At 44.7% G+C, this 23,434-nt stretch overlaps 1 protein-coding gene across 2 annotated transcripts in view; it reads left to right on the plus strand.

The window, feature by feature from the left end:
- Window positions 1–23,434, plus strand: part of PLCD1 (phospholipase C delta 1) — a 53,634-nt gene that overhangs the window by 15,474 nt on the left and 14,726 nt on the right. For both annotated transcript variants that reach the window (XM_074156930.1, XM_074156929.1), the window contains exons 3-8: window positions 9,641–9,869; window positions 14,712–14,841; window positions 18,441–18,669; window positions 19,762–19,963; window positions 21,713–21,857; window positions 22,885–23,034. In XM_074156930.1, the coding sequence (XP_074013031.1) occupies window positions 9,641–9,869; window positions 14,712–14,841; window positions 18,441–18,669; window positions 19,762–19,963; window positions 21,713–21,857; window positions 22,885–23,034 (1,085 nt within the window). The remainder of the gene's footprint in view (window positions 1–9,640; window positions 9,870–14,711; window positions 14,842–18,440; window positions 18,670–19,761; window positions 19,964–21,712; window positions 21,858–22,884; window positions 23,035–23,434) is intronic.

A 23,434-nucleotide genomic window follows, 5' to 3' on the forward strand; every position in this document is an offset into this window, starting at 1 on the left:
ATGTCTTGCTGTAAAACAAACAAGGGCGTGAGCCGAGAAGGCTGAGTTTCAGATCTTGCTTTCTGATGCTCTGAGCCAGCAGTTTCCAAATTATGGGGTCTGAGAGCAGCTCCAGTAACAGTCCTGAGCACACCTGGTCCTCTGAAGTAAATGGAAGGGGGTCCTTGTGCTGTGGCTCCAGGGATCTTGAGGTCTGCTTGGAGAAGCAGTGATCGAATCCATTGCCTCTGTTGCTGGGGCAGTGGCACGGAGAGCTGGCGCAACTGGAACTTTTTTATATATACTGAGATGCAATAAGAGCCCTGTAACGAGATCAAAACCTTTGGGCTGGGTGTTGGGTACGGACTGGGAGTGTATCTGCGTGGGTGTGAGTTTACAGCACTGAAGATACACTTTGCTAACTGGGCACAAGCAACGTTTCCATGCTGCTGGAGATAGAGGCGGTGCCACTGCAAGAAGAGGAGCTTGCTGTGCCCTGGCAGTGTCCTCAGTGCAAAGTGAAGATGGAGTAATATTGCCTACCAACTCACACCCACACGTATGCTCTATAACGCCTCCATGTGTGCACACCTTTCCCCAGAGAAATATTCCTTTATTTGTCATTGGGATAGCAGGAAGGGAGACAAGGCAGTTGAGGCAGAGCTTGTCCTTGCTGCTCTGAAAAAGCAAGCTCTGGCAGGGCTGGCTTTGCCCCCATACACCCAGCTTGGTGCCAGGTTGACCTACCAAGGGTGCTTGGGTGGGCTGTGTCCCACGCGGTCCTGGGAGGATGTGAAGCTGTGCCAGTGGTTGTGGCGCAAGCTTTTGGGAGGGTCAGAATGCCACCTCGGGACTGCATTCAACTGAATGCACTTGAACCTGGAAGTCAATAAGAGACATGCCTGCCCAGTCCCAAGCCATAATCCCAAGGACATCCATTTTCCCATGCCTTCCTCTTCTGTTGGCCCTCTGAAACCTTCCATTCCTGAGTTTTCAGAGTGGTTGCTTGGTTTGAGTTTCTTTCTTGAGCTTTTAACTTCACCGGGCTGCTTTGGGTTTAGGTATAGAGAGGATTGCCCCTGGTTAGTGTTGTGTCCTCTGGCGGGCTCTATCACTACAGCTTCCTTCTCGTTTGCTTTGGTGAGTGTAGGCGGTCAAAAAGCAGAGGAAGAGTGCAGGGTCATGATTTGATACTCAAAATCAGGGACTTCAAGGCGAGTCTCTCCAGAGGATCACCCTTCCTTGTTAATAGACAGTGACTTTGCCTTCCACTACAAAGCATTTCTAAAACTGCAGATAAGTTGCCTTTTTAAGGAAGGAAAAAGAATGAGCAGAATGGAAACTGGGAGGTTTTAGCAGCAGTTCTAATCTTATCTGCAGCGTTGCTGAGAGCAAGCAGATGAAGGCACCTCAGAGGAGCAAAGTCTGAGCAGGGTAAGGGTTATGTTTTTGTTTGGACAGTTTCCTGTTATTCATGTTATTGTTCTTATAATCATGCAGAAAAGCTGTTTGTAAACCATTGTGTGGTGGTGTCTAGTAGATAAAACTGGGGACTGCCAAGGTTAGACAGAAGAATCTCAGATGCTTGAAGTTAAAAAAACCCAAACTATCAGGGTTGTCATAGGCACAGACATTGCCTGGATCAGATACATGGGGTACAACCAGTACCTTCCTTTGTTGTCTTTATTTTACAACTGGAAATTTAGATCGGATGCAATCTCGATAGCTGTATTACCCACCGGGCTTTCTGGGGGATAGGCTGCCATTCCAATATGGTTTCTATGCAGGTAGAACCTAATCCATTTTTTCTTTATTGTCCATAGTCCATTATTTTTTATTGTGTTCCATTTGAGCCCAAGGGAACAGTTTTCTTCAAAAACCCTTGAAGCATCTGAAGTCTTGAGTTTTCCAACAAACATGTTATACCCTGTGCGTACTCTGTTCAGCTCCAGCAGAAATGGTGCTGGGCACAAAGGGCTGCACAAAAGCACCTTTAAAAATCCATTTTTCACCATAACCTGCTACATCCTGTGTCTAAGCTGCGTACTGGGCCCATAAACACACTGCTGCTCCGTGTTATCTTAAATGTGATATAGAGCCACAGTCAGGGTAGATGCTTCTTTGGCCCATGAGGGTTTTACGCATGGGACAGCTTTCTCCTTGGGGCTGAGACAACATGATTCAAGTGGCAGGATTAACAGTTTTGGGGCAAAGAAAAGGTTTGTGCAAGGGGGCTGGTAAACAGCCAGTTCAGTCAGAGCCAGTTCACTCCTGAGCATCACTATGGTGGGAGTGAGGGGAGCCAAAGGAGGCAGAGGGGTTGTGTTCAAAGAGCAGCAGCCTGTCAGTAACACTGTCTTGTTTAGCCATGGTCAAATATCAGATCTCATCTACACAAAAAAAAAAAAAAAAGAGCAAAAAGGCATGTGCTGCTTTCAGTGAAATCGATTTTTGAAAGTCTTTTCTTAAACCAGCTGAAATCCCTATCGTGAGCTCACTTAAGCTGCACTCAATCCCTTTAAAAAACTCTCTGAACTTGGCGATTTGTAGGGATGGTTGAAAACTTTCCAGTGAAACATCCTTTTGAGCATTTGGTGGAGAAACAGAATATTGAAAGTCAGAAGGAAAAGGCTGAATGGTCATTTAGATTTAGGGGTGTTACACTGGAGCCTCAGAGAAGCTGGTGCTTTGCTGCCTCCTGCACTCCTCCTCTGCTGGAGGCTCAGGGAGATGACGTTTTCCATGACAGCTGTGAGCGAGCTTCACACTCTACACCAAGGATGACTCACGGGGGGGTGCATCGTTGAGTCACCAGCAGTGTAGTCAAGAAAGAAGTTTAGGAGTTTTGGCTGAAATATTTCCATTTCTGGCCAAAAGTTTTACTTAAAAACTACTATTGTTGGGATTTTTTTCTGTACTTTGGTTAAAAGGTTCAGTTTGGGGACAGTTTACAGAGGTGAGCTAAATTCATTTGCACGACTGAAGTGATGTTCACTTCAGTCGTTGCAACTGAAGTGATTGTAACTGAAGTTGCAAGTGATGATTGTATTATTATTTAAAGGAATTGATAGTTTTATCTAACGATTAATTAAAAATGCACAGAATTTGTTCCAGTTCCTCTGACTTCCAGCTCAATTACAGGATATTTGTGCATGGTTCAAACATAGCACAAAAGCTTTATGTTTATAGCCTACCACCAGTGTCCAGTAGAAAACTTTTTCCTTCGTTTTTGAGTTCCTGTGAAATTTAAGAATGGCCTTTAAATGCCACGCGAAGAACATACCGTACCATTTTTGTGGAAGAATGAATGATTGTCTCCATTGAATTAATGCCCTGAACTTTCTTGCAGAAGAACAGACAGGACGTGACAGCGCTCTGTGCTTGCTCAAGTCAAGAAGTGAAAACTATATATTTTTCCTGAGAAGTGCCTAAAGTCAACAGAAACCTCAGGAACCCGCACACAAGCAGCAGGCAGTTGACTGCACCGGCACCTTCCTTCTGGAGCTGGTTGGGCAGTTTCTTTAGGAATCATTGCTTCACAGTCGGATATGTATTTGTCCCTGGAAAAATATTTGCTGATGTGAATGTGTTATGCAAGGCAGCCGTCAGCTGTGAAAACAAAACCGTCTGTCTGTGGGTCTCATTAGTTTTTATCAAAATCACTCAACCCATAAAACAAGTCATTTCAAATGCCGAGCTGCCTGGTTTTTCATTTTAATTTTGAATTGGGCCACCGCATGCGTTGCTGGGACTGTTTTCATCACAGGCAGTGTGCTGACAAATATTGACCTTATTCTCCACAGCATATGTTAAATGCAAAGACAGACGTGTTGAGAGCCTTAGATCCAGATTTAGCAGCACTGTAATGGCAGGAGAAGTAGGAACTAGTTACAGAAATAGTTTGCAGGGCCCTGGTTGTGATGTGTGGAAGGAATATAAATACAAATCACTCTATTTACATCAACGCTCCAAGCTGTGATGGGCAGACAGAAAGACTGGGTAAAAGGTCTTGTATTAAAAGGTACTTCCAAACAACCTGTAAAATTACATGTGCATTATATCACTGGTTGTCAGCTGGTGACATGCACCAGCAAGGAGGGCAGGCTGCTGTGCAGCAGATCTCAAGTTAAAACAACGTTCTGAGCACGTCGGTGGAGGGGGAGAGGAGAAGGGAAGGGATGAGGAATCAGCAGCTGGGACCTGCAGTAATTCACACACACGGAGGTGAGAGAGCAACACGGTGAGGCCTCAGAAGGCACAGCACGGCGGGGCTCATGCTAACCCCCGCCTTGAATCATTATGTTAAAGCGTCCCTCAGCGATGAGGGTGATGGATGGCCTTTGGTGTTTTCAGTCCAGGGAGCTGACAGTGTTCCAGCTCCTGCTGATCACAAAGGTCCTGATCACAACAGCGTTTGGCCATTAGCATCAGCTGCCTGTGGTGAAGCCGAAATCAACTAAACTGCTTTTTCTGGGGTGAGACCAAAGAGAGAAGCAGCAGGCAGTGCTCGTTTACCCCATGTGCTCCATATGTTGTGAAGTCCGTGTGGTCTCGCCGTAGCCATCCTGGCTGGCAGAGCAGTCCTGGGGTCAGGTAGCAGCTTTCATCTGTTCTTGACAAGATGCTGAGCCAGCCTGGCTGAGCTGCAGCTGGTGAAGGTCTGATCTCTCAGCAGTATTGTGGGCAAATACGGTGCGATTAACAGCTGAGTACATTCCTCATCTGCATTTCCTGAGAGTAAACAGAAGTGACTTATTGAGACAATTAGAGTGGGATGTAATTCAATGTGACTGAATGCCACATCGCAGAGATCACTTGCTAATGATGGGGAGGCGGGATAAGGAAAGGGAAGGATCTGAGGAGTATTTCCCCCAGAGTGAAAAAACTGTCCCCCTCCCCTCATGAGTAACTCAAGGCCAGCTGTTTTGGCAGTGCCTCCAAGTCTCTATACATTGGCCCTCCTCTCACTCTTTATCAGCCAAGGCATAAGGAAGGAGAAGCATGTTTTGGTCCTTGTTCTTCACATGCCCAGGGGTTTGCGGGTTCAGTTCCTTGTTCTCTCTCTTTGGTGTAAGACACTTGAAAAAATATCTCCTCGCAAAGGGCTGCCTTTCAAACAGGAGGAAGGCAAAGGGTGGTTGCTTTCTGCCTCGGTTCCTCCTTCCCCTGTATTCTTTAGGATTACCAAAGTGTATTACCTTCCATGTTCCCAGCACAGTCTTGACATTTCACCTTAGGAGCAGTGACTGGAGAAGAGATGGAGAGACCAGTGGCCAGGGCTCTTCTCTGAGACAAGTGCTCTAATCGTTAGGCACCTTGTCAGGCTCGTCCTTCTGGCCCCTCAGCGCTTGTATTTTTGGCTGCCGAATGGCTTACAGGACATACATGTGACTCAGATGCGCTCCTGAAGCCTGAAAGCTCTGGGGTTACAGCTTTTAGGGTGAAAGGGAGATGGAGTTTGTGTCCCTCTCCCTTCTGCAGGAATGGTTCTCACACAAATAGCCATTCCCTCTCCACACGCACGTAGGGCTGATATCCTTCCATGGGGTGCGCCTGGGGACACCTCGTGGAGGGTGGTCAGGCCAGCCCAGGTCCTGCTGGAGGGAAGTGGGCAGCCTGTTGTGCAAGGGTCACTTGAAGACAGAAACTAACTTTGGGGGCATGGGGGAGCTTTTGGGTCATGCAGAGGCACCCTGCACCCGCTCAGCAAGGTTTTGTGGGTCACTGTTTTGGACCTGGGTACTTGCAGACTCTCTGACTCTGGTTACAGGTACATCAGTGTGAATCACAGCTTTTGTTTTCCTTTGAGAGGTGTTCCTCCTCCTTCTGCGTGAGGAGATGAGCTTGCAAGTGTAACAGCAAGCTCCTTGAAAGCCATGAAGAGAGAAATCCAAATCAAAAGAGACACCCAAACGATACATGTTGCTTGCTTGAGAACATCATGGCTATCAAACCTGGCCTCTTGCATTCTGCAGGTCTGACTCATACCTGCCTGCTAATGCCACGGGTGAAACAGAAGGGCACTGGGCTGAGAATTAGCAAGGGAGGAGCTCAAGGGCAGTATCCAGTGATGAAAACTGAAAGGAGAATTAAAAAGAAGGTTCTCAACATCTCCCCGAGACTAGTTCAGACAGGAGTAGTGTCACTGGCTCCAGGGAATGCTGCTTTATGTCCATGTCAGTGGGGAGCCTTTGGCTGTGGCACTGGCTGAGCGGCATCCACAACAGCCAGCAAGACTGACCAGGATGTAACCTGGTTGACTCGATGTCTGGAGGCCAGGAAGGACACAGGCTTCCTTGTGTTGTGCTTCATGTTTTGGGCTTTACACAAACCACCTCCTCAGCAGACGCAAACACTCAGGAGAAGTAGATGCAGACTTTCCAGATTCTCTTCTTCTTGTGGTTACCTCCCCACTGTGGCGTGATGGGGAAGGAACAGGGAGGCTGCAGGGATACGTGATTGATAGGTGTTTGCTCTAAATGTTCCTCTGCTGTGAAATGTCTCTGTCCCCCAGTTATTTCTGATTTCTCCTTGCAGATAGCTCAGCTGAGCACAGAGTTAGTTGGGGACTGCTAATACAGTACGCTCGCTGTCTGGGAGCAGCTGATAATGTACTCATGCTGGGTTAAGATTTTCCAGAAAAGAGATAACATTTGCAGATGGCTTAGGTTGACTCCTTTGGCTTCAGCTTTTTTAATGATAGATGAAAGCAGTACACATGACCAAGCTATGGAAAGCTTTAAAAAGTATCCTCCCTTACTCTGCTTTTTTAACAGTTCCTGCATTGATAGTTTCTCTCCTTGTCTCTCGTGTGACTACAGTAGACAACAATCCTGGTTTTCAGCCTTCCTTGTACCTTTTCTGCATTGAGGTTCTCTGTGCCCTCTACCATCCTTTTCTCAGCATACCCCAAAGAGATCAAGGCAGCCCTTCCAGACACAGGGTTTCAATCTTTTTTTCCTCCCACATAGCTCTCGTTTCCAGTGGATTCACTTTGCCAGGTAATGGTTTCCAAAGAATCCATTCTAAATTTCCAATATTTCACATCAGATTTTCTAGTCTTGGAAACACTAGGCCGTTGCCAACCCAAAGTTTAGGGATTGATTGCACAAGCAGACTAGCTAGCCATTCTGAAGGGACAATAACTCTCATGAGCCAAGCCGTGGTGAGCAGTTGGCAGGTGATGAGGAACAACAGGATGATCCTCCCACTTGCACAGCCATGACGAGAAGAGACGGGGGTGGAGGAGAATCACCTACTTTTGAAACATCTGCACGGCACACGTCTGCATCTGAGATGCTCAGCCTGGGCTTCCTTTTTGGTCGAGGGTCCACTGTAGCCATGGATTAAGGGTATGACTTATCCTAAAGTTTTGTCTAAATAGGACAGAACATTTGTGTTCCAAAAGATGCTTTTTTTTCCCCCATTGGCTAGAAAAGGAGCCTAACTAAAATTTAGACTTTTTGACTGAACTGAATCTGTCCAAACATGATTACCTTTACCTTTAGGTAGAACTTCACCCTTAATAGTAAAGGGTGTAGTTCTACCTAAGGCACAATCACTGTCATTTGCCCAATGTCCTAGTTAATGGGCAAAATCACCAGAAAGACAGCCCAGCTGCAAGAGAATTGCAGCCCTTCTCTTCCAAGGATGGTTTTAGTACTCAAAACCATAGACTTTCACTCTGTGGTAAATTGGCCAGATAATGTAATTCCACAGCAGCCCATCCCAACCCAACCATCTCCTCCACTGCCCTCTGACTGATCAACTGTTGGCCTTTACGACGTGATAATAAAAGACCACACAAAGATAACTGCTCATAATTGTCAGGGAAGAGCTTTGCCAGCTCCAGGAAGGTCCTCACGGTATGCTCTTGTATGGGAACCAAACCACCAAAGTGCTGTGGAAGCTGTGTGACCCACCTCAACGTGTGTTGGGAGTGAAAAGCAAATGTCAAGTGTTCGTTTTGGATAGTCACTGATTTTTTAAGACTGAAGCTTTGGGTATTGGGGTTTTTTTTGTTTGCTTTTTTTTTTGTTTTTCTTTTTTCCCCAGCAGCTGAGCATTATCATGACTGTCTTGGGAAAAAAAAGGAATGTTTTCAAACTCTAAAGAGCATCTGATGAATTTTGGATTATCCCAGGGCAGCCATGCTAAAAAACGTGCAGGGTGGGTGCTGAGTTGTGTTTTTCTGCAGTGTTGACTTTGAATGAACTGAGCACTTTAATGGTGAAATTTTACCAATTTAAATGAAGGAGCAGATAAAATGGATGTTTAAAGGCAAGTTTCTCCTATTCAGATAAACAGTGGGGATATTTTACACTCATGTACTGCTTTTCAAGATAAGCACAAATTAAATGGATCTCACATCTGTGACACAGGAAATAATTTTTACCCATAATTTACATTTTAAGGTAAGGGAAAGTTATGCCATTTTCCCTGCCCAAATTATTGTGTTTATATCTATTTTTTGGCATGCTTGTTATGGAAGATGGCTGAGTATCTCTCAGGTGTATTTTCTGTGTGTGCCCTGAGATGCTATTGGTAGATGTTTACAAAATGTTAACTGGTCTGTCTCCCACCCAAGAAAATGCAACGAAACTTTCTCAGTTATGGATTCCAACACTGCAAACTTTTGCCATCTATTGCGTGTATTTAACCTTTCTTCAGCGTTAAGTTTCTCAGCAGTCAAATAAGCAGTTTCTGCCCTTTCCTCTCTGTCCTTTGGAGATTTATTAAGTGGCCCATCAACTCCATGAAAGACAAAAAGAACCTGTGCATGCTGCTGGGAGCTTGCTGGATTTCGGCACAGTTTGAGGGCATCTGCATGCTCTCGGGGGCAATGTCGGGGTGTCTCTGTTACTCACATTTGATTAATAACATAGTCTCTTGAGTGCACTGCTCTTTCTGGATTGTCTTGTGTGTGCATTTTGCAAACTTGGTGCTACTTCAGGGCTCATTTCCACTAGCTGAAGGGGAGAGATGGAAATGGAGAAGGATGGTGTTGAAAGCAGTGTTTTCCTTTCTAACATCAAAGAGGATCAAGTCTACCCTTGACAGGGGTGAGGATGAAGTACAGGGGACACGAACTGCTATGAAGCTTTGGTTTTTGCCTCCCTGGTTTGCACTAGTGTGACTGAGAAGAGTATATGGGATTTTAAATTTTACCGTCTCACTTTTTTTTTTTCTAACTAAAGAATGGCTGTTTTGGTCCCTGCCCTGCTCTTATTGAAGTCACCTCTTATTTTCCTGTGAGATGATGTTCACAGGTAGGCACAGCTCTGCTCTCCCTGCTCTCAGATTGGGGCAGAGATCAAATGGGGGATGCTCCAAGGACTGGAACCAAATTTTGGCAGTGATTGGTATTTCGTAGACATGGTATCACAGTATGGCATCTAGTACAAATTCTGCTTCTTTGTTAAATGAAGGACATGGGGAAAGAGGCTGGTTTTTTGTTTTGTTTGTTTTGTTTTAATTTTCTTGCTCTTTCTGCTCCATTTGATTTGAGCTTTCTTTAGTACCAAAGTTTGGGGAAGGGGGAAAGGGAATCCTACAGAGGTTACAGGAAAAGGAGAAAGGCTAATTTCTTAATATCCCTCACCAAGTATAGATAAGGCTGACTGAACCCCTGCTGACAGCAGGCTCTGCTTTCTTTCCACAGTCTCCATTGAAGATATTCGGGATGTGAGGTCAGGCCATAAAACAGAAGGTATGGAAAAATACGCCAAGGATGTCCCAGAGTATCGCTGCTTTTCCATCATTTTCAAAGACCAGCGGAAAACCCTGGACCTCATTGCAAGTTCAGAGGATGATGCCAACCACTGGATCTCCGGCCTTGGGAAAATCATAGCCCACAGCAACTCCATGAACCAGAAAGAGAAACTCCAACAGTATCCTTTGCCTTATGAAGTGATTAATCACACACAAAGATGCACTTGTCTTTCTCTGTGGGTGGAGATAGTAGACTAACGCTCCTTTTTCCTATTGGCCCTGGGCACTGAGTTTTCTCTCGCTCTGATTTTGCATGGGGGCAAACTCCCTGGTTTCTAATGCCTTTCCCCCCCATTTTACAGTCATACAGGCAAGAGTGGATTCAGGCTTCACATAGCTCCTTAAGCAAAGAATTGCCTCTTTCAGGGAGCTCCAGATAAAACAATCATTATTTTTTGTATTCTTCAGGGGTCTGTTTCACTTGCATTGCAGTAAACTCCAGGTCAGGCACTTCTTGGCAAGGCATGAAAAGCCTGTACTGTTTACTGTGTCTCTCAGTAATACAAGGCGAGGGAACTGATTCTCCTCTTCTCACTGCCAAATTTACTCTGGGGTAGCTCCACTGACTTTAAGTGAAATTACTCCTTATTTGCCTCAGCTCGGGCAGAAGATTTGCCCATGAAAGAATTTGCAATTGCTCTAGTGACAGTGCAGACACCTGAAGGGAAAAGTAGCAGAGCAGGAAAAGAGAGTGAATTAGTTGTGAAATGGAGAGTGAGTTAGTTATTGGGTGAAATCCTGGCTCTGCTGAATTCACAGGGAATTTTCCCTGGGGCTGCATTTCACTCAATAAGTTGCTTTGTGACCACAGGTCTCACGTCCACATAAAAAGAGAGAATATCTGTGAGTGCAGTTTTTGATGGATTTTCTGCAGTCCCTGTGTATCTGAGGCCCTAACTGTGACATATGAACCTGTTGGCCGATTTCACCCTGATTTGACAGAGCCACAGCAGTCATAAAGTATTAAGTTCCTTTAAGCTCTGCAAAGATAGGCATCCAGCTATCAGAGAGGAAACCAGATAGCGCTCTGAGTGAGATAAGGCTGCGTGAGCTTCATGCCTTGTTCAACATCAAAGGATCTGTGGAGAGAAGGGGAGATGCAAAATCCTCAGCTGGGGAAAATCATAGATCTGGAATCTGAGCCTGAGCAGGCACCAGGGAGTCTTGCCCTCAGTCAAGGCTTCACTCCATGTGGGTTCCCTGCTGGGTAATAACGTACTGATGATAAAGGAGATGGCACATAAATGCTGAGCTTTCATCAGGCTTTACTCTTCTCTGGATTCTCTGAAGTCTAATAAGCATTTGCACAACCGTAGTGCTGTTCGTTTAAAGGAATCGGGCTCCATTAGTTCTGATGTGCATGGGATGCTGTGTTTGTCTCCTGCACGATGAGTGTCTTTTTGGATGTTTTTTCAAGCTCTAGGTCATTCCTCAGCCATGTTATCAGTTGTGTGTCCGTGGTGGTAGGGAGCAGTCCCTACACAAGTTGAAATCTTTAAACTTTGGTGCTGTTGGAAATGTTGCACCCTGGCAGTTTTCCTTTTAAGTGCTAAGTGTGGGGAAGATCTGGGCCACAGAAGGTTGTCCCTGGCTCGTGTCAGATTGAATATATTGCCGAAATGCTTCTCCATAGGAAGAGACAAGATTGCTAAGGGGGGAAAAATAACAATGACATTTGCAAGGGAAGAAGGCTGTAAATTTCCAGCGTGGAAAAGTGCCTCTCTGTCTTTGGAAAGCAGAATCGAAGCTAAATAGTGTGGGTAGGCAAGCCATATTTCTGGAAGAGTAATTACCGTGCAGTGCTAGCTTCCAATCTGCGATTGTCTGAGGCCGTTTAACGTAACCTGGAATTACAGAACAGCATGATTTCTCATTTGAAATTTGATGATGTTTAATTAAAGCCTAGGATTTTAAATTTAGTCTGTCTTCACTGGGTTTGCTTGGCAGCGTGGGCTTACTCAGATCTGCCTTAAACCTCAGAAGTGTTCTCCACATCTGTGAGCACAGAAGGGGAAGAGTCGGTAGATGAGGAGAAGTGTTGGGTCCCCTGCCTGTCCCCCCATGACTGGAGAATTGCCTTGCAGTCTTTTCCAGCCTCCAAAACCTTGCAAAGCAAGTAAGGAATGAGCAAGATCTTGAAAACAATTACTGAAAGCCAAAACTTTGCTGGTTTCAGATGGGGTTTATTCAGTTTATAAGATGATGGAGTTGCCTGTGGTAGCAAGGGACTTGATTTAGTGTCTTATGTGCCCTCTCCAGTCCTGTATTCCTACAAAGATAAAGCTCCCACACGCTTGCGTGAGTACGCCTGATGTTCTTATTCATACAGTACTGTTTTATTAAGCCTCAGATTCAACCCTGCAACAAACTGGCATAGGTTATTTAGCAAATATTGCGGATATGTGTGCAGGGAAGACTTTAGACCAGAAAATACAGGGGACTTTTCATTTGGGTAGTGTGGCACCGTCTGCTTCGATTCTGGGATTTATGTATGAGCTTTTCTTCTGGTTGGAAATCACTTACCAGAAGTTTTGCAGCATTTCTGTTTTGAGTACATTCATGGGATATCTGCCAGATAGTTTCAGTCATCGCTCTCTGGTTTCTAAGAGAAAGCTGGTAGCCCTGAAGCTGGCAGATCCTTTAAAAATAAGAGGCAGGAGGCAGGCTCTCCCTCGATGTACACAGGAATGGGACAAGCTTAGTCCTAGCCCACCCAGGCCCAAACATGTGCATAAGGTGAAAAGAAGACCTACAACCAGGGCTGTAAAATGGTGTTTGTATCAGATGAGAAGAGTTTAAGCTGAAATGCTTAGTTCATCCAACTCTAAGCTCTCTCAAACCTGAGGGTGTCCAAGTGGGGAGCATGGGTGTTTTGGGGACTGAACACTGCTGTTTGTTGAAACAACAGTTTCAGGCTGAGGCCCCAGTTGTCTGTAGTCTCTTTTTTCTCTCTTCGCTGCTTGCTCTTTGTGAGCTCTCTGATTCCCTTCCTACCTTGCTCAGCCCCCCTGGGAGGGATATAACAGGAAAGCATCCTCCATTCCCAGGCAAGACCTGGGCATACTCTTTTGCAGATGCGTTTAGTGCCCACATATTGCCTTCCAGAGTCAACTTTGGATATGGGCATGACCTCTGGGTGCTCATGATCAGTAGGAATGACTGCAGACTTTTTAAAAAAGGTGTTTTTTTGCAGTGGTTAGAACAAAAAGAGTAGTTTCTACACACAGTTAGTGTTCTCCAACCCAGCTGCTCACCTCTGGCTGTGACAGACAGGATTTCCTCTTGGCTCACTGGAGTTGCGTGTTACTCCTGCCTATACTTTTAGGGGAGAACGTGAAGGGGAGCTGAGGTGCCGGAGCTGGGTATGAATGGGTGGCACCACTGTTGGCACCTTGTTGACATGCTGAGCAGATGCTCTTCGGAGCACAGCTGGTGGTGGGTGGTGTTGTGCAGCCTCTAGGAGCTTCATGACTTGAACTTGGTTTTCTGGGAACAATCAGTCCAAGCCACACCCTGGTTTAGGGCCCTGAAGTGTCTCTGGGAGCTGGGGAAATGTAGCCTCTCTTTATTTTGGTTTCCATGTCTAGAGAAGGGGAATATTAATATTACCAGGCTAAGACGGATGCGGTGTGAGGTCATTGCTAAGCACCTGCCAAGATTTTTAAAGACAGAAAGTTCAGCTTTCCATGAGACAAACAATACTTACAAACAGTTTACACAGATCTCCATAGTTCGGAAATATTTGAATGCAGTGCTAGCTGTGGTGAATACTCTGTTTCAGGGTTATGTCTATAGCCCCTAAGGCTATCAGTTAATGCCCTTTTTGGGGGTTATTTTGAAAGACCTAGTTAAGATGTTATGGTACTGTATGCCTCAGCTGGAATTTGCTAATCCTGAGGTTTACTCTACTTAACATTCAGATTAGGCGTTTTGAAAATATTTTTTCAGAAAGAGTCTGAAGCTATGCTTCATATGCAAGACATGGAATGTTACATTTGTGGAGGTCAAATTGCTACTGCAATCATTTTTCTGTTGAAAAATAGGAGACTTTTCTGGATGACCTTTCTTATTTGACAGTAAAGCAAATTAGAGAGAGTCAGTTCCATGATGCTAAAAGCATGGGGTTTTTATTGTTTAAAATGGCAAGTTATTTGAACTGTCTAACATTATTTTCCCAAGAGAAAATTTTCTTACTGAAAGAACATGGAAGACCCAGATCAAATTATCTGGCTGATTCACATTAAAAAGTTCATTTTTTGTAGTAATTACTCCAGATCCATAGATATACTGAAGGTACTACAAACCAAGCTCTTATAAACTATTATCACAGTACGATACAGTAATAGGCCCTGCGCATTTCATGCCAAGACCCACACAGTTTGGTTTGATTCTGTTCACAACAAAGTTCTTAAGACATACAAGTAGAAGTCCCTAAAAAAATACTGAAGCTGAAGGTAAGTCCAAAAATTAATATTAATGCTTCTTTTGGAGAATCTGTGTTCAGTGTTCACCTTATGTACTGCATATTGATCAAATCCATAACAATGAGTTTACCAAGCTCCACTTGGGAGCTCTTTTCATCCTTCCTCTATCCCCTTTTAACAGTCTGGAGCAGAATGCACTTTCTGTCATAAAAGAGGAATAGGACTGTTTCTGGCTGTGGTGAGAAACTCCTACAGGGTAAAGAGAGCTGATCCAGCCTTGGCCAGATGGTGAAAAGCTTCTCCCAGGTCATGATCACTTTTATTACAGCACATTTTGCTTCTGCCAAAGCACCATTTTGCTCTTTCAGAGCAGAAGGTGAGATGATGTAAGCTGTTCAATGGTAGCCTGCTGATTTACAGCAGCTGGAGGGGTGGTTCAGAGTCTTTAGAAGAGATTTCCCCCCCACTGTGGGCAGCAGAAGGGTGGCATTTAGGCTAGGCACTGACCTGGAAAGATTTCCTTACATCATCCTGCAGCTGGATTCATACCTGCCTGCGGAAAGCTGATAAAAACAAAGACAACAAGATGAGCTTGAAAGAGCTCAAGAACTTCCTGAAAGAAGTGAACATTGAAGTCGATGACTATCATGCCAAGGAGATTTTCCAGGTAATGAGAGCAAGCAGATAAACTATTTGCTGTTGGCTGAGGTCAAGGTCTCCCACAGCTTTCAGCTTTGGTTGGAGACCTAAGCTAAAGAGAACTCCTAGCATCTTTTCTCATAGCAAGGAAGGACTCTCGGTTTTTGGTGCTTAGCAGATTCCCACTAACAACTAAATTAGGCCAGCACAATGCTTTTGATGAAGGTGTGTTAACGTCTTTCTTTACTATTGATGCCCAATTTTGTTAGGATTCAGAGAAGCTGAGATGCACTTTGAGTCCCAGGTGTTTCAGGAGTTCTGTGTGCCACAACCACATGTCAATGCCTAAGTCTGACTGAAATTAGCTTGGTTACAGTTATGAACCCATATCCTCACCTTCTCAGAGGAGAAGGGTGCCAAGTGACAGGTGTAAACAAAACGAAAGTGCAAATTAGGAAAAAAACCCAGATTCATGATAGATACATAACGTTGCACCCAAGCCTGGACCAGCCTGGTTGATTTAATAGCCCAAGGCATTCTGGTCAGACACATAACACTTCTAAATTTTCAAGACTCGGCTTGCTGGCTGAACCTATTGGAAGATAAGAAAGGGATGAAAATTTCTCAGTTGTTAAGCTTTTGGTTTCGAAGCCTTCCTGCTGAGGTGAGATAAAACACATGGATAATTTCCAAGCTTCCATCCTGTCTGAAACAGGATTTGAATTCATGGGTGTGCAGTTTCAGAAATGCTTTTACTGATCAGCAGTAACACGTGGGTGGTTTTGGGTGCCGGACAGCAGTTCTGCTCCTTCCTGTAAGCAACTAGCAGAGAAAGTTGGCAAGATCTCACTAGGACCTTCCCCCAAAGAAGGTACAAGTTTCCTAATCCTTGCTTCATGGAGATGTCTCTCTCTCTCTGCTAACTCTGCAAGAATTGAGGGAGGGTTGTCAGCAGATCTTAAAGAATTTCAACTTGCAAAATCTTCCAGAGGTATGGTCGATTCTGTCTGGCACATCCCATGCTTTATTCCCTGCTCAGGAAGACCCTGTAAGAATAGCAATAAAGCTAGGATTCCTCTGATTGAGTTGGATGTCTCCAGTGCAGACATCTACATCGGAACTAGTCACCAACACTTACGCTTCCTTTGCAGTCTCCATAGGTCAAGCCAGTAATAGAGACTGGGGTGCGATTCACCTCATCCTGAAGGATACATCTCATACATGTCAGATGAATCACTACCTACATCTTCAAACATCAAAAATCTGAAAAGACACCCTCTTTTTTTAGAGGCACAATCTCCTCTTCATTCAATGACCCTCTTCTGCTATTGCAATAGTTACAGGGGAGCTCTAGGAGTGGAAACTTGATGAAGTTCAATTCTCTTTTTGCTTAAGGACTCCAAGTAATTGCTAAACCTTGATTCAACCCATCTAAATGCAGGCGTCTAGCTGAAGTACCCTCATTAGGCATGTAATTGTTATAAGTTTCCTGTATAGCCACTGGAAAGAGAGGCTCTTCTGAGGTTAATTCAGATCTCTTGTGGGCTGAATTGCCTCCAGGAAAATTCTGTCTTGCTCCTAAAGCAATTACATTTTCAGTTTACATAATGCCTAAACTTAGATGGACTGAGAGACATTACAGCATATTAAAAGGGTGATCTTTTCTGTCTTAGTGAGTTTTTCTTCATTTAGTCACAGGAAGGAAGGGTGATCAAGGATTCAAGAGAGACCTACAGGGCACATTCTCACATTAGTCTTGCTTTTCATCACATAACTCTTGTGTCCACATCTAGGTTTTAGACACACCTGAGTAAGACATATGCAATGCGGCCAGAAACTGTGCAAAGCTCCTCTAATTGCTCACTTCATTTCATCCTGAATATTCCTTCTGGTGCGTCAGAAAGGTTCTGACTTTTTCTGGCAAGCCACGGTTTGTTCAGGACTCGTGGGTCATACTCCATACAAGTGAGGTAAAACACAGTATTTTGGGTTGAGATTCTTTTTCTAATTTGGAGCCCAAGCAGAAGGAGCTCAGTTTTATACTGTGCATCTGATCTGTCCTGGAATATGACTATGATGCCAATGCTATTGTCCTATTTCCATCACAGCCTTTAATGGCCACTAATGAACAAACTTCTCAAGGCACATCACTTATAATGCCAGTTTTCTAGAAGTAATATCATGTCATTTTCCCTGTTGTGTCTTAAGTAGAAGAATGTCTGTCATTCACAGCATCCGTGTAGCCATACCAGTTGGTTTCCCTCTTTATATTCCTTTTTTCAGTTGCTAGGCATCACACTCAGCTTAGCTTGTGAGATCTGCCAAAACCACAGCACAGAATCATAGACATGGAAGGCAGCAAGGAAAAGACAGTCCCTGGGCTGCTCAAACCTAGTGTGAAGGTATCTGTAGGACTGAGCATTTTACAGGTTGTCCCATCTCTGAGATGAGCCCGTAGCTTCTACACAGCAGATTCTGAAGTCAGGACAAGTTGAACTTTTTGCTGTAGGTTCAGTTTGTGAAATGCTGTGCACCATTATAATTTTGTTTGGTTTTATATGTGCACCATAAACAGATAACAAAGGACTCCAGTGGAGGATTTGCAGGGGATGAAAGTCCCTCATTACCATCTTGCTTGGGGCACTGCCAAAGCCACCATGGCCATCACTGATCTCATTAGCACAGTTAGGTTGAGATAAGTATGATTAAACTGAGACATGCATTTTGGTCATAAACCCCAGAACAATAGCTCTGTCATAAGAGATCAAAGACCAAAAGTAATTTAATTCCTCTGGTTTGACAAGTTGCTGTCTGTCAGCAAAGTCCTTGTAACTGATGTCAATTTGTCCGTCACAAGGGTGAAATGAAATGCACCACAACCTCCCCCGAGTGGCCTGGTACACACTTTCGGTTCCAAGTTCAGGCCTGACAAAGAGAAGTTCTTAAGCCAAAGACTAAGTAAGACATGCCATGTCCTGCAGGGCTTTGGGCGTCCATTCCAAAAATGACATTTTTCAGACTTACCTGAAATGTAAGATATGAGCGGGCTGTATGAGATGAGGACACCACTGTTAAGGGGCAGGATTTTTTTAAAGTTGGTTTAGGTGCCGTCTGTGCAAGCAGCCCTACTACTAGCCTTGACAGTCTCTTGAGGCCTGAGCTCGGACCCACTGAGGTCAAAGGGAAGGCCCTTTTCATTTAACTTACTGGATTTTAGGCCACGATCTCTATCAGTAGTTTAAGATGGATTGAGTTAATTGTTTCCCTATATTCCTCCACCTCTTGAGATCAGGAGTTACATTTCTCTTGAGCCTTAATTTGTACTTAGATTGTCTTGAGCTGTCCTTCTGACTTACGGTTTGCAGAGTACACGGTGGAGCTCAAGGCCATGGCTGGCGCTTTTCAGCACACTGATAATATGAGTAAATAATAATAATTGTAACTGTCATATGACTGTTGGCCTTGTCAATGAGAACCATCGTCATTGACCAAGTGCTTCTCATTCACTGGCCAGTAACTGTTTCCAATTATTTTGTGTTCTGCGTTGTGTAGCCCTGGTGCAGATTACGGCTGGCATATGCCAGAAGGAAAGAAGGTTTTCACTCCTTCTCCCCTCTACGTTTACAGCACTGTGACAAGTCCAAAACAGAGGCTCTGGAGGATGATGAGATAGAGGAATTTTACAAGATACTGACAGAGAGGAAGGAAATAGACAAGATCTTCCAAAAGTACTCAGACGAACAAGGGTTCATGTCCTGCCAGAACCTGGTGAGGTTCCTCTATGAGACGCAGCAAGAAGAAGATGCTGTTGTGGCTGCCCCTGCCTTAATTCAGAAATATGAGCCCAATGAAAGAGGTAGGTTGGAAACCCTGGCTGTTTTGGTTCAAGGTCTTGCTTTGTTGAACTATGAATTACTTTGCTGCTGCTTTCTTCTGCAACTATGTGTGTCATTTTCTCCTCACAGCTGCTTCTAAAACACCAGTCTTTTAGGGGAACATTAGCAGCTCAAGGAGAGTAAGGCACAGAAGAGCCTGCAAAATATTTTTCTTCAATTTCAGCTTGGGTACACCAAGCAGCTGGAGAGGGGTTGATATAGAGTTGGCTTTAGGGTGATGGAATTCCTGAGGGAAGGGCTCTAATGGTTTATTCAAATGCCAAGACCTCGTGTGGCTTTGCAAGGTTAAGCATGTACCAATATTTCTGCTCTCCAAAAGCAGAAATGGAGGCAGATATTTTTGAATGTGAGCACCTGAAAAGTGATGAGATATCTGAGTAGAGGGCCAAGAAGATTGCTCTTCTAAACAGGAAGAGCAATCACAGAACTCTCTGCTCAGAAATTAAGTGAATTGCCAGTCTGGAGCACCTTGGAGGACACGTTCAAGAAATGAACACAGGCTCATAGGCTGTTTTTGTACTATCCTGGTATACCTTCAGGAGAGGGACATTGCTTTGCAGACTTGGGGATTAGACTGAGATCTAGCTCAGACCCTCAAGATGGGGAATTCTCGATTTCTCCCCAAAGTTGGGTAATTTTGCATTTAGTCTTTGCAAATCATGTATTCATTGGATAATCTAGACAGGATTTGTCTGGCTATGTTTAGACATCTGACAACTTCTCTGTGTTGGCACGAAGGAAGCTTGAAGTGCTCAAATGGAGATTTTTATACTGTAGCTCTCTAGAGACAGGTGAGGTAAGTGCTGTCTTAGACACTTTTAAGGTCTTATCAAGGACAGTAAATGTCATAAGAAGTCATGTTTGGTGAAAGGGTTTTAGAAGCATTTTCAGGAACATGAAGCTGTCATCATCGTCTGAACAGCATCAATATCTTTACTATTAGCTAAATGCCTAGGGAGCACCTTTTGCCTTTGAGATCCTCTGGAGATTATGGTGAAGATGATGGTGGTGTCAGATTTTCAGTATGGGGTTTCTGTCTATTTATGTGGCAGCCAAGAAGGGTAACGCCATGACCAAAGATGGTTTCCTGATGTACCTGCTGTCTGATGATGGGAATATATTCAACTCCTCTCACCGTAAAGTTTACCAGGACATGACTCAACCTCTCAGTCACTACTTGGTGTCATCCTCACACAATACCTATCTTATGGAAGACCAGCTCACAGGCCCAAGCAGCACAGAAGCCTATATCAGGTAATATGTGTGTGTGTGAGAGGTTGACCTGTTTCTTATAGAAGACATAGGGTACATCTATACTGCCAGATGCAAGAGGACCAAGAAGCAGTCTCTCACCCTGGGACCAGGTAATGTGGACTGGCCCATGTTCACATCAGGGTGAGCTGTTTCTAAACCAGGTTGGCCATGTGCCCCTTTTCATAGCACTTTTACTTGGGTCTCTGATGGGCCCCATGTGGTGTCCACCTGACTGTAAGATGTATAATTACTACATTTGGGAGTAGTTTAAAATATCTGCAATCACGTGGAGGCTGGATTGCAGCCCTCCAGCAGGGTGTTTTCAAATCATGACACTGAGGGGGATGTTGCATTCCCCAGAATATGGCATGAGAGAGTGCAAGGAGCTTACAAGGTGAAAAGATTTCTGGGATAGAGCTGCAGGACTGTATAGGGACTGGAAGGAGCCAAAATGATGCATACTGTCATGATGCTTATGGTCTCTACTGCCTTTTGGGAGTAACACCTGATATGGACTATCCCTAGAACCATGTTGGGGTTTATTTTGGAGACCTAGTTGGAGCAGTCCAAAAAAAGAGGTGGGACATGAGCTAATGAAGCTGTTTGGGTGATCAGGAAACTTATGCCTGGTCCCTCTTTAGCACCTCAGATGCTCCCACAGCATCCCTGGACAGACCATTAGGTATTGCCTACTTCTGCCTTTAACAACAGCTACTGTCTGATGTCTCATGGCCAGATGTTTGCAGTGGCCTTTACTAACTTGCACAACCACCTTACATTACTTGTGCTATGACCTGTACTTTTCTCAAGTGAGACAGTGTTTCCTTATAAGCAAGCTAATGACTGCAATTCTGTCTTTGTTTATTACTTACCTGATTCTCAGGGAACAATGGCTGTCTTGAGTCACAAGCTTAAAAGAGTAGAGAGTGAAATCTGGCACAAGTTGTCTTAATATAGCTGTTTGAATTCCTCTTACAGTATCTTAAAATTAAATAATTATGTTTTGGTTGTAAAAAAAAATCCAACGATTCTTATTGCAATGAGTTAAAGGAGTTATCTGAAACGTAAAGGGAGTTACTGTAAAAGAGACAAGATCACTTCCCAGACAGCTCTGTACGGGGGGAACCTACATTTGAAAGTAAATTAAAATTAAAATATGGATATGTAGAAGCGGGAGTTTCAAGTGGAAATTCAGTCTGTAGACTGTTTGGGAAACTGCAGTCTCCCCGGCTATGGTGGAGTTCTCATAGCACCCTCCCTGACAGCTCTGAAGATTCATCTCTCATGTCTTATCAGATCTAGATGAAGAGGTCACATCATCCAGGCTTTGTGACCTGGCTTCTGCAGCTGACTGTCTTACTGTCTTTCTTCCAATGCAGCCACTCTTGATTTTCGCTTCTCTTCACCATCTTTGGGAAAAGGCTTGGGGGACAGTCATGAGTGCCCTTTCTCATCTGGCACCCACTATGTCTTCTTCTTTGAATAATTCTTACCTTGGACTTTCACTACCTCCTTTCTCAGATCCCGCTGTGCTTTCCTTGCTCAACCTCGAGCTCTCTTTGGTGACTCTGAGCTCTCCTGATCCTATCCTTTTTCCATCTGCTTTCCTGTTTTTCCAAGCTCCTCTTTTTTCCCTTATTCCCTAAACTTCCTGTCAGCCTTCCCAGGCAATACCTGTGCCTGATGCATCCTCGTTTTGAGATGGAGCAGAAGGTTTAGAACCCAAACAGGTCCCTTCTTTGTTTCCAGAGCCCTCACCAAAGGCTGCCGCTGTGTGGAGCTGGATTGCTGGGATGGCCCTAACTCGGAGCCCGTCATTTATCATGGCTACACTCTCACCTCCAAGATCCTCTTCAGCGATGTCATTAAGGCCATCAAGAACTATGCTTTCAAAGTAAGGACAAGGGACCCTCTAAGATTTTCTCATATTGCACAATCCAAGACTGATACTAGGTCTCTGCCCTCCCATCATAGAGCATAAACAATGAAGACTTACCTTAACATTTCTCGTGGGTACAAGATGTGTCCTTCTGTCTGGGCATCCATGTTCTGCTTTCTGCAGAGATCCATTCCTGGCAGAGCACTATCTAAGGATGTGTTTGAATCTATCCAAGCACAGCTGCATCCAAGACCCCACTGCAGTGAAAATAATGCCCAATATCTTGAGCATGCAAACAAGCCCATGATTTGTGTGGCTTTGATGTCTCAGGGTCAATTCCTAGTTTAGAGGAACCCATATGCATGTGTTTTGGAGGGACTGATGAAAAGGACTGCTTCTACTCTGCTTTAAAAGGAATGAGCAGATCTGGAGTCTTCTATGGCAGTGCTGGGACAGCAGCCTTTAAAAAAACATTTGGGTCTGTCCAGACTCACTGGGCTTTCTGCTGTTTTCCTTCACTGCCCTTGAGAGCTAGTATCCAGTTTCCTTTGGGGCTATAAAGTGACAATGACAACACCTTCAACACACAAAATGACTAGGGGGTGCCACAGGGAACCAGATCAAGCCTATGCACGAATGGAGGAAGGATTCATGTCACCTAAGGATTTGAGCAAACCCAGTGATTTCAAAGCCTCCCTTTCCAGTCCTTCCTCTGAGGTAGGAAGGTGTTCTGACTCACAGTGCAAATGGAGAATAGAGGCGCAGGGAACTTCATCAAAGTGGCCCAGCAAGTCTGTGGGGGGCATCCTGACCCAGCCCTGCTCGTTGGATCATCATCTCTGGAAGGCATCAGCAGAGATCTGAGTAGCTAGTGCACAGTTAAATTTGTCTATTTTTAACAAACGCTCATTTTAGCAGAATACTAGACCGTACTGTTGACACGCTCATTTCCAGAGAAAACAGCACTGGGGTTTCTATCAATTGCTATAGACTGGTGAAATTGCAGAGTTCACTGATGATGTATGTTGCTGTCTTGTTCTAGACCTCACCATACCCTGTCATCATCTCCCTGGAGAACCACTGCAGCGTCGACCAGCAGAAGGTCATGGCTCAGCACATGACAACGATCCTGCAGGACATGCTCTTGGTTGCCCCAGTCGATGGAAACAGATCCCAGTTCCCCTCCCCAGAGGTAAGCAAAGCCACTCTAGCGCTTTCTGCCTTCTGAGGGTGGGACAAAAGAGAGGTCTGTCTTCTTGCTGAGTGCCAAGTAGTGGACAATATTCCTGAGGACTGGTGGGAACTGCGCTTGCTGAGGAACAGAGATTATCTGTGGGCAGAGATGGAATAAGAAACAGGAGTATCTAGAAGTAGCTCATGCACATCAAGCACAAAATGCCCTGTTGCTCCTTGTTTGTTGTCTAAGGTCTCAGAGGAGACATCCCTGCAGGACTGAAGACATTCCTGGTCCATTTACCAAGGCCAGGGAATTTCCTTCATCCCATCAGGAGGTTGCTTTTCTGGCTTGTCCCAGAGGAGCTGAATCCTGAGAGGCTGTCTTGGGTCTGCTCCCCAGATCCCAAAGCTGAATA

The sequence above is a fragment of the Numenius arquata genome, chromosome 12 (genome assembly GCF_964106895.1).
Source record: "Numenius arquata chromosome 12, bNumArq3.hap1.1, whole genome shotgun sequence".
Lineage (NCBI taxonomy): Eukaryota > Metazoa > Chordata > Aves > Charadriiformes > Scolopacidae > Numenius > Numenius arquata.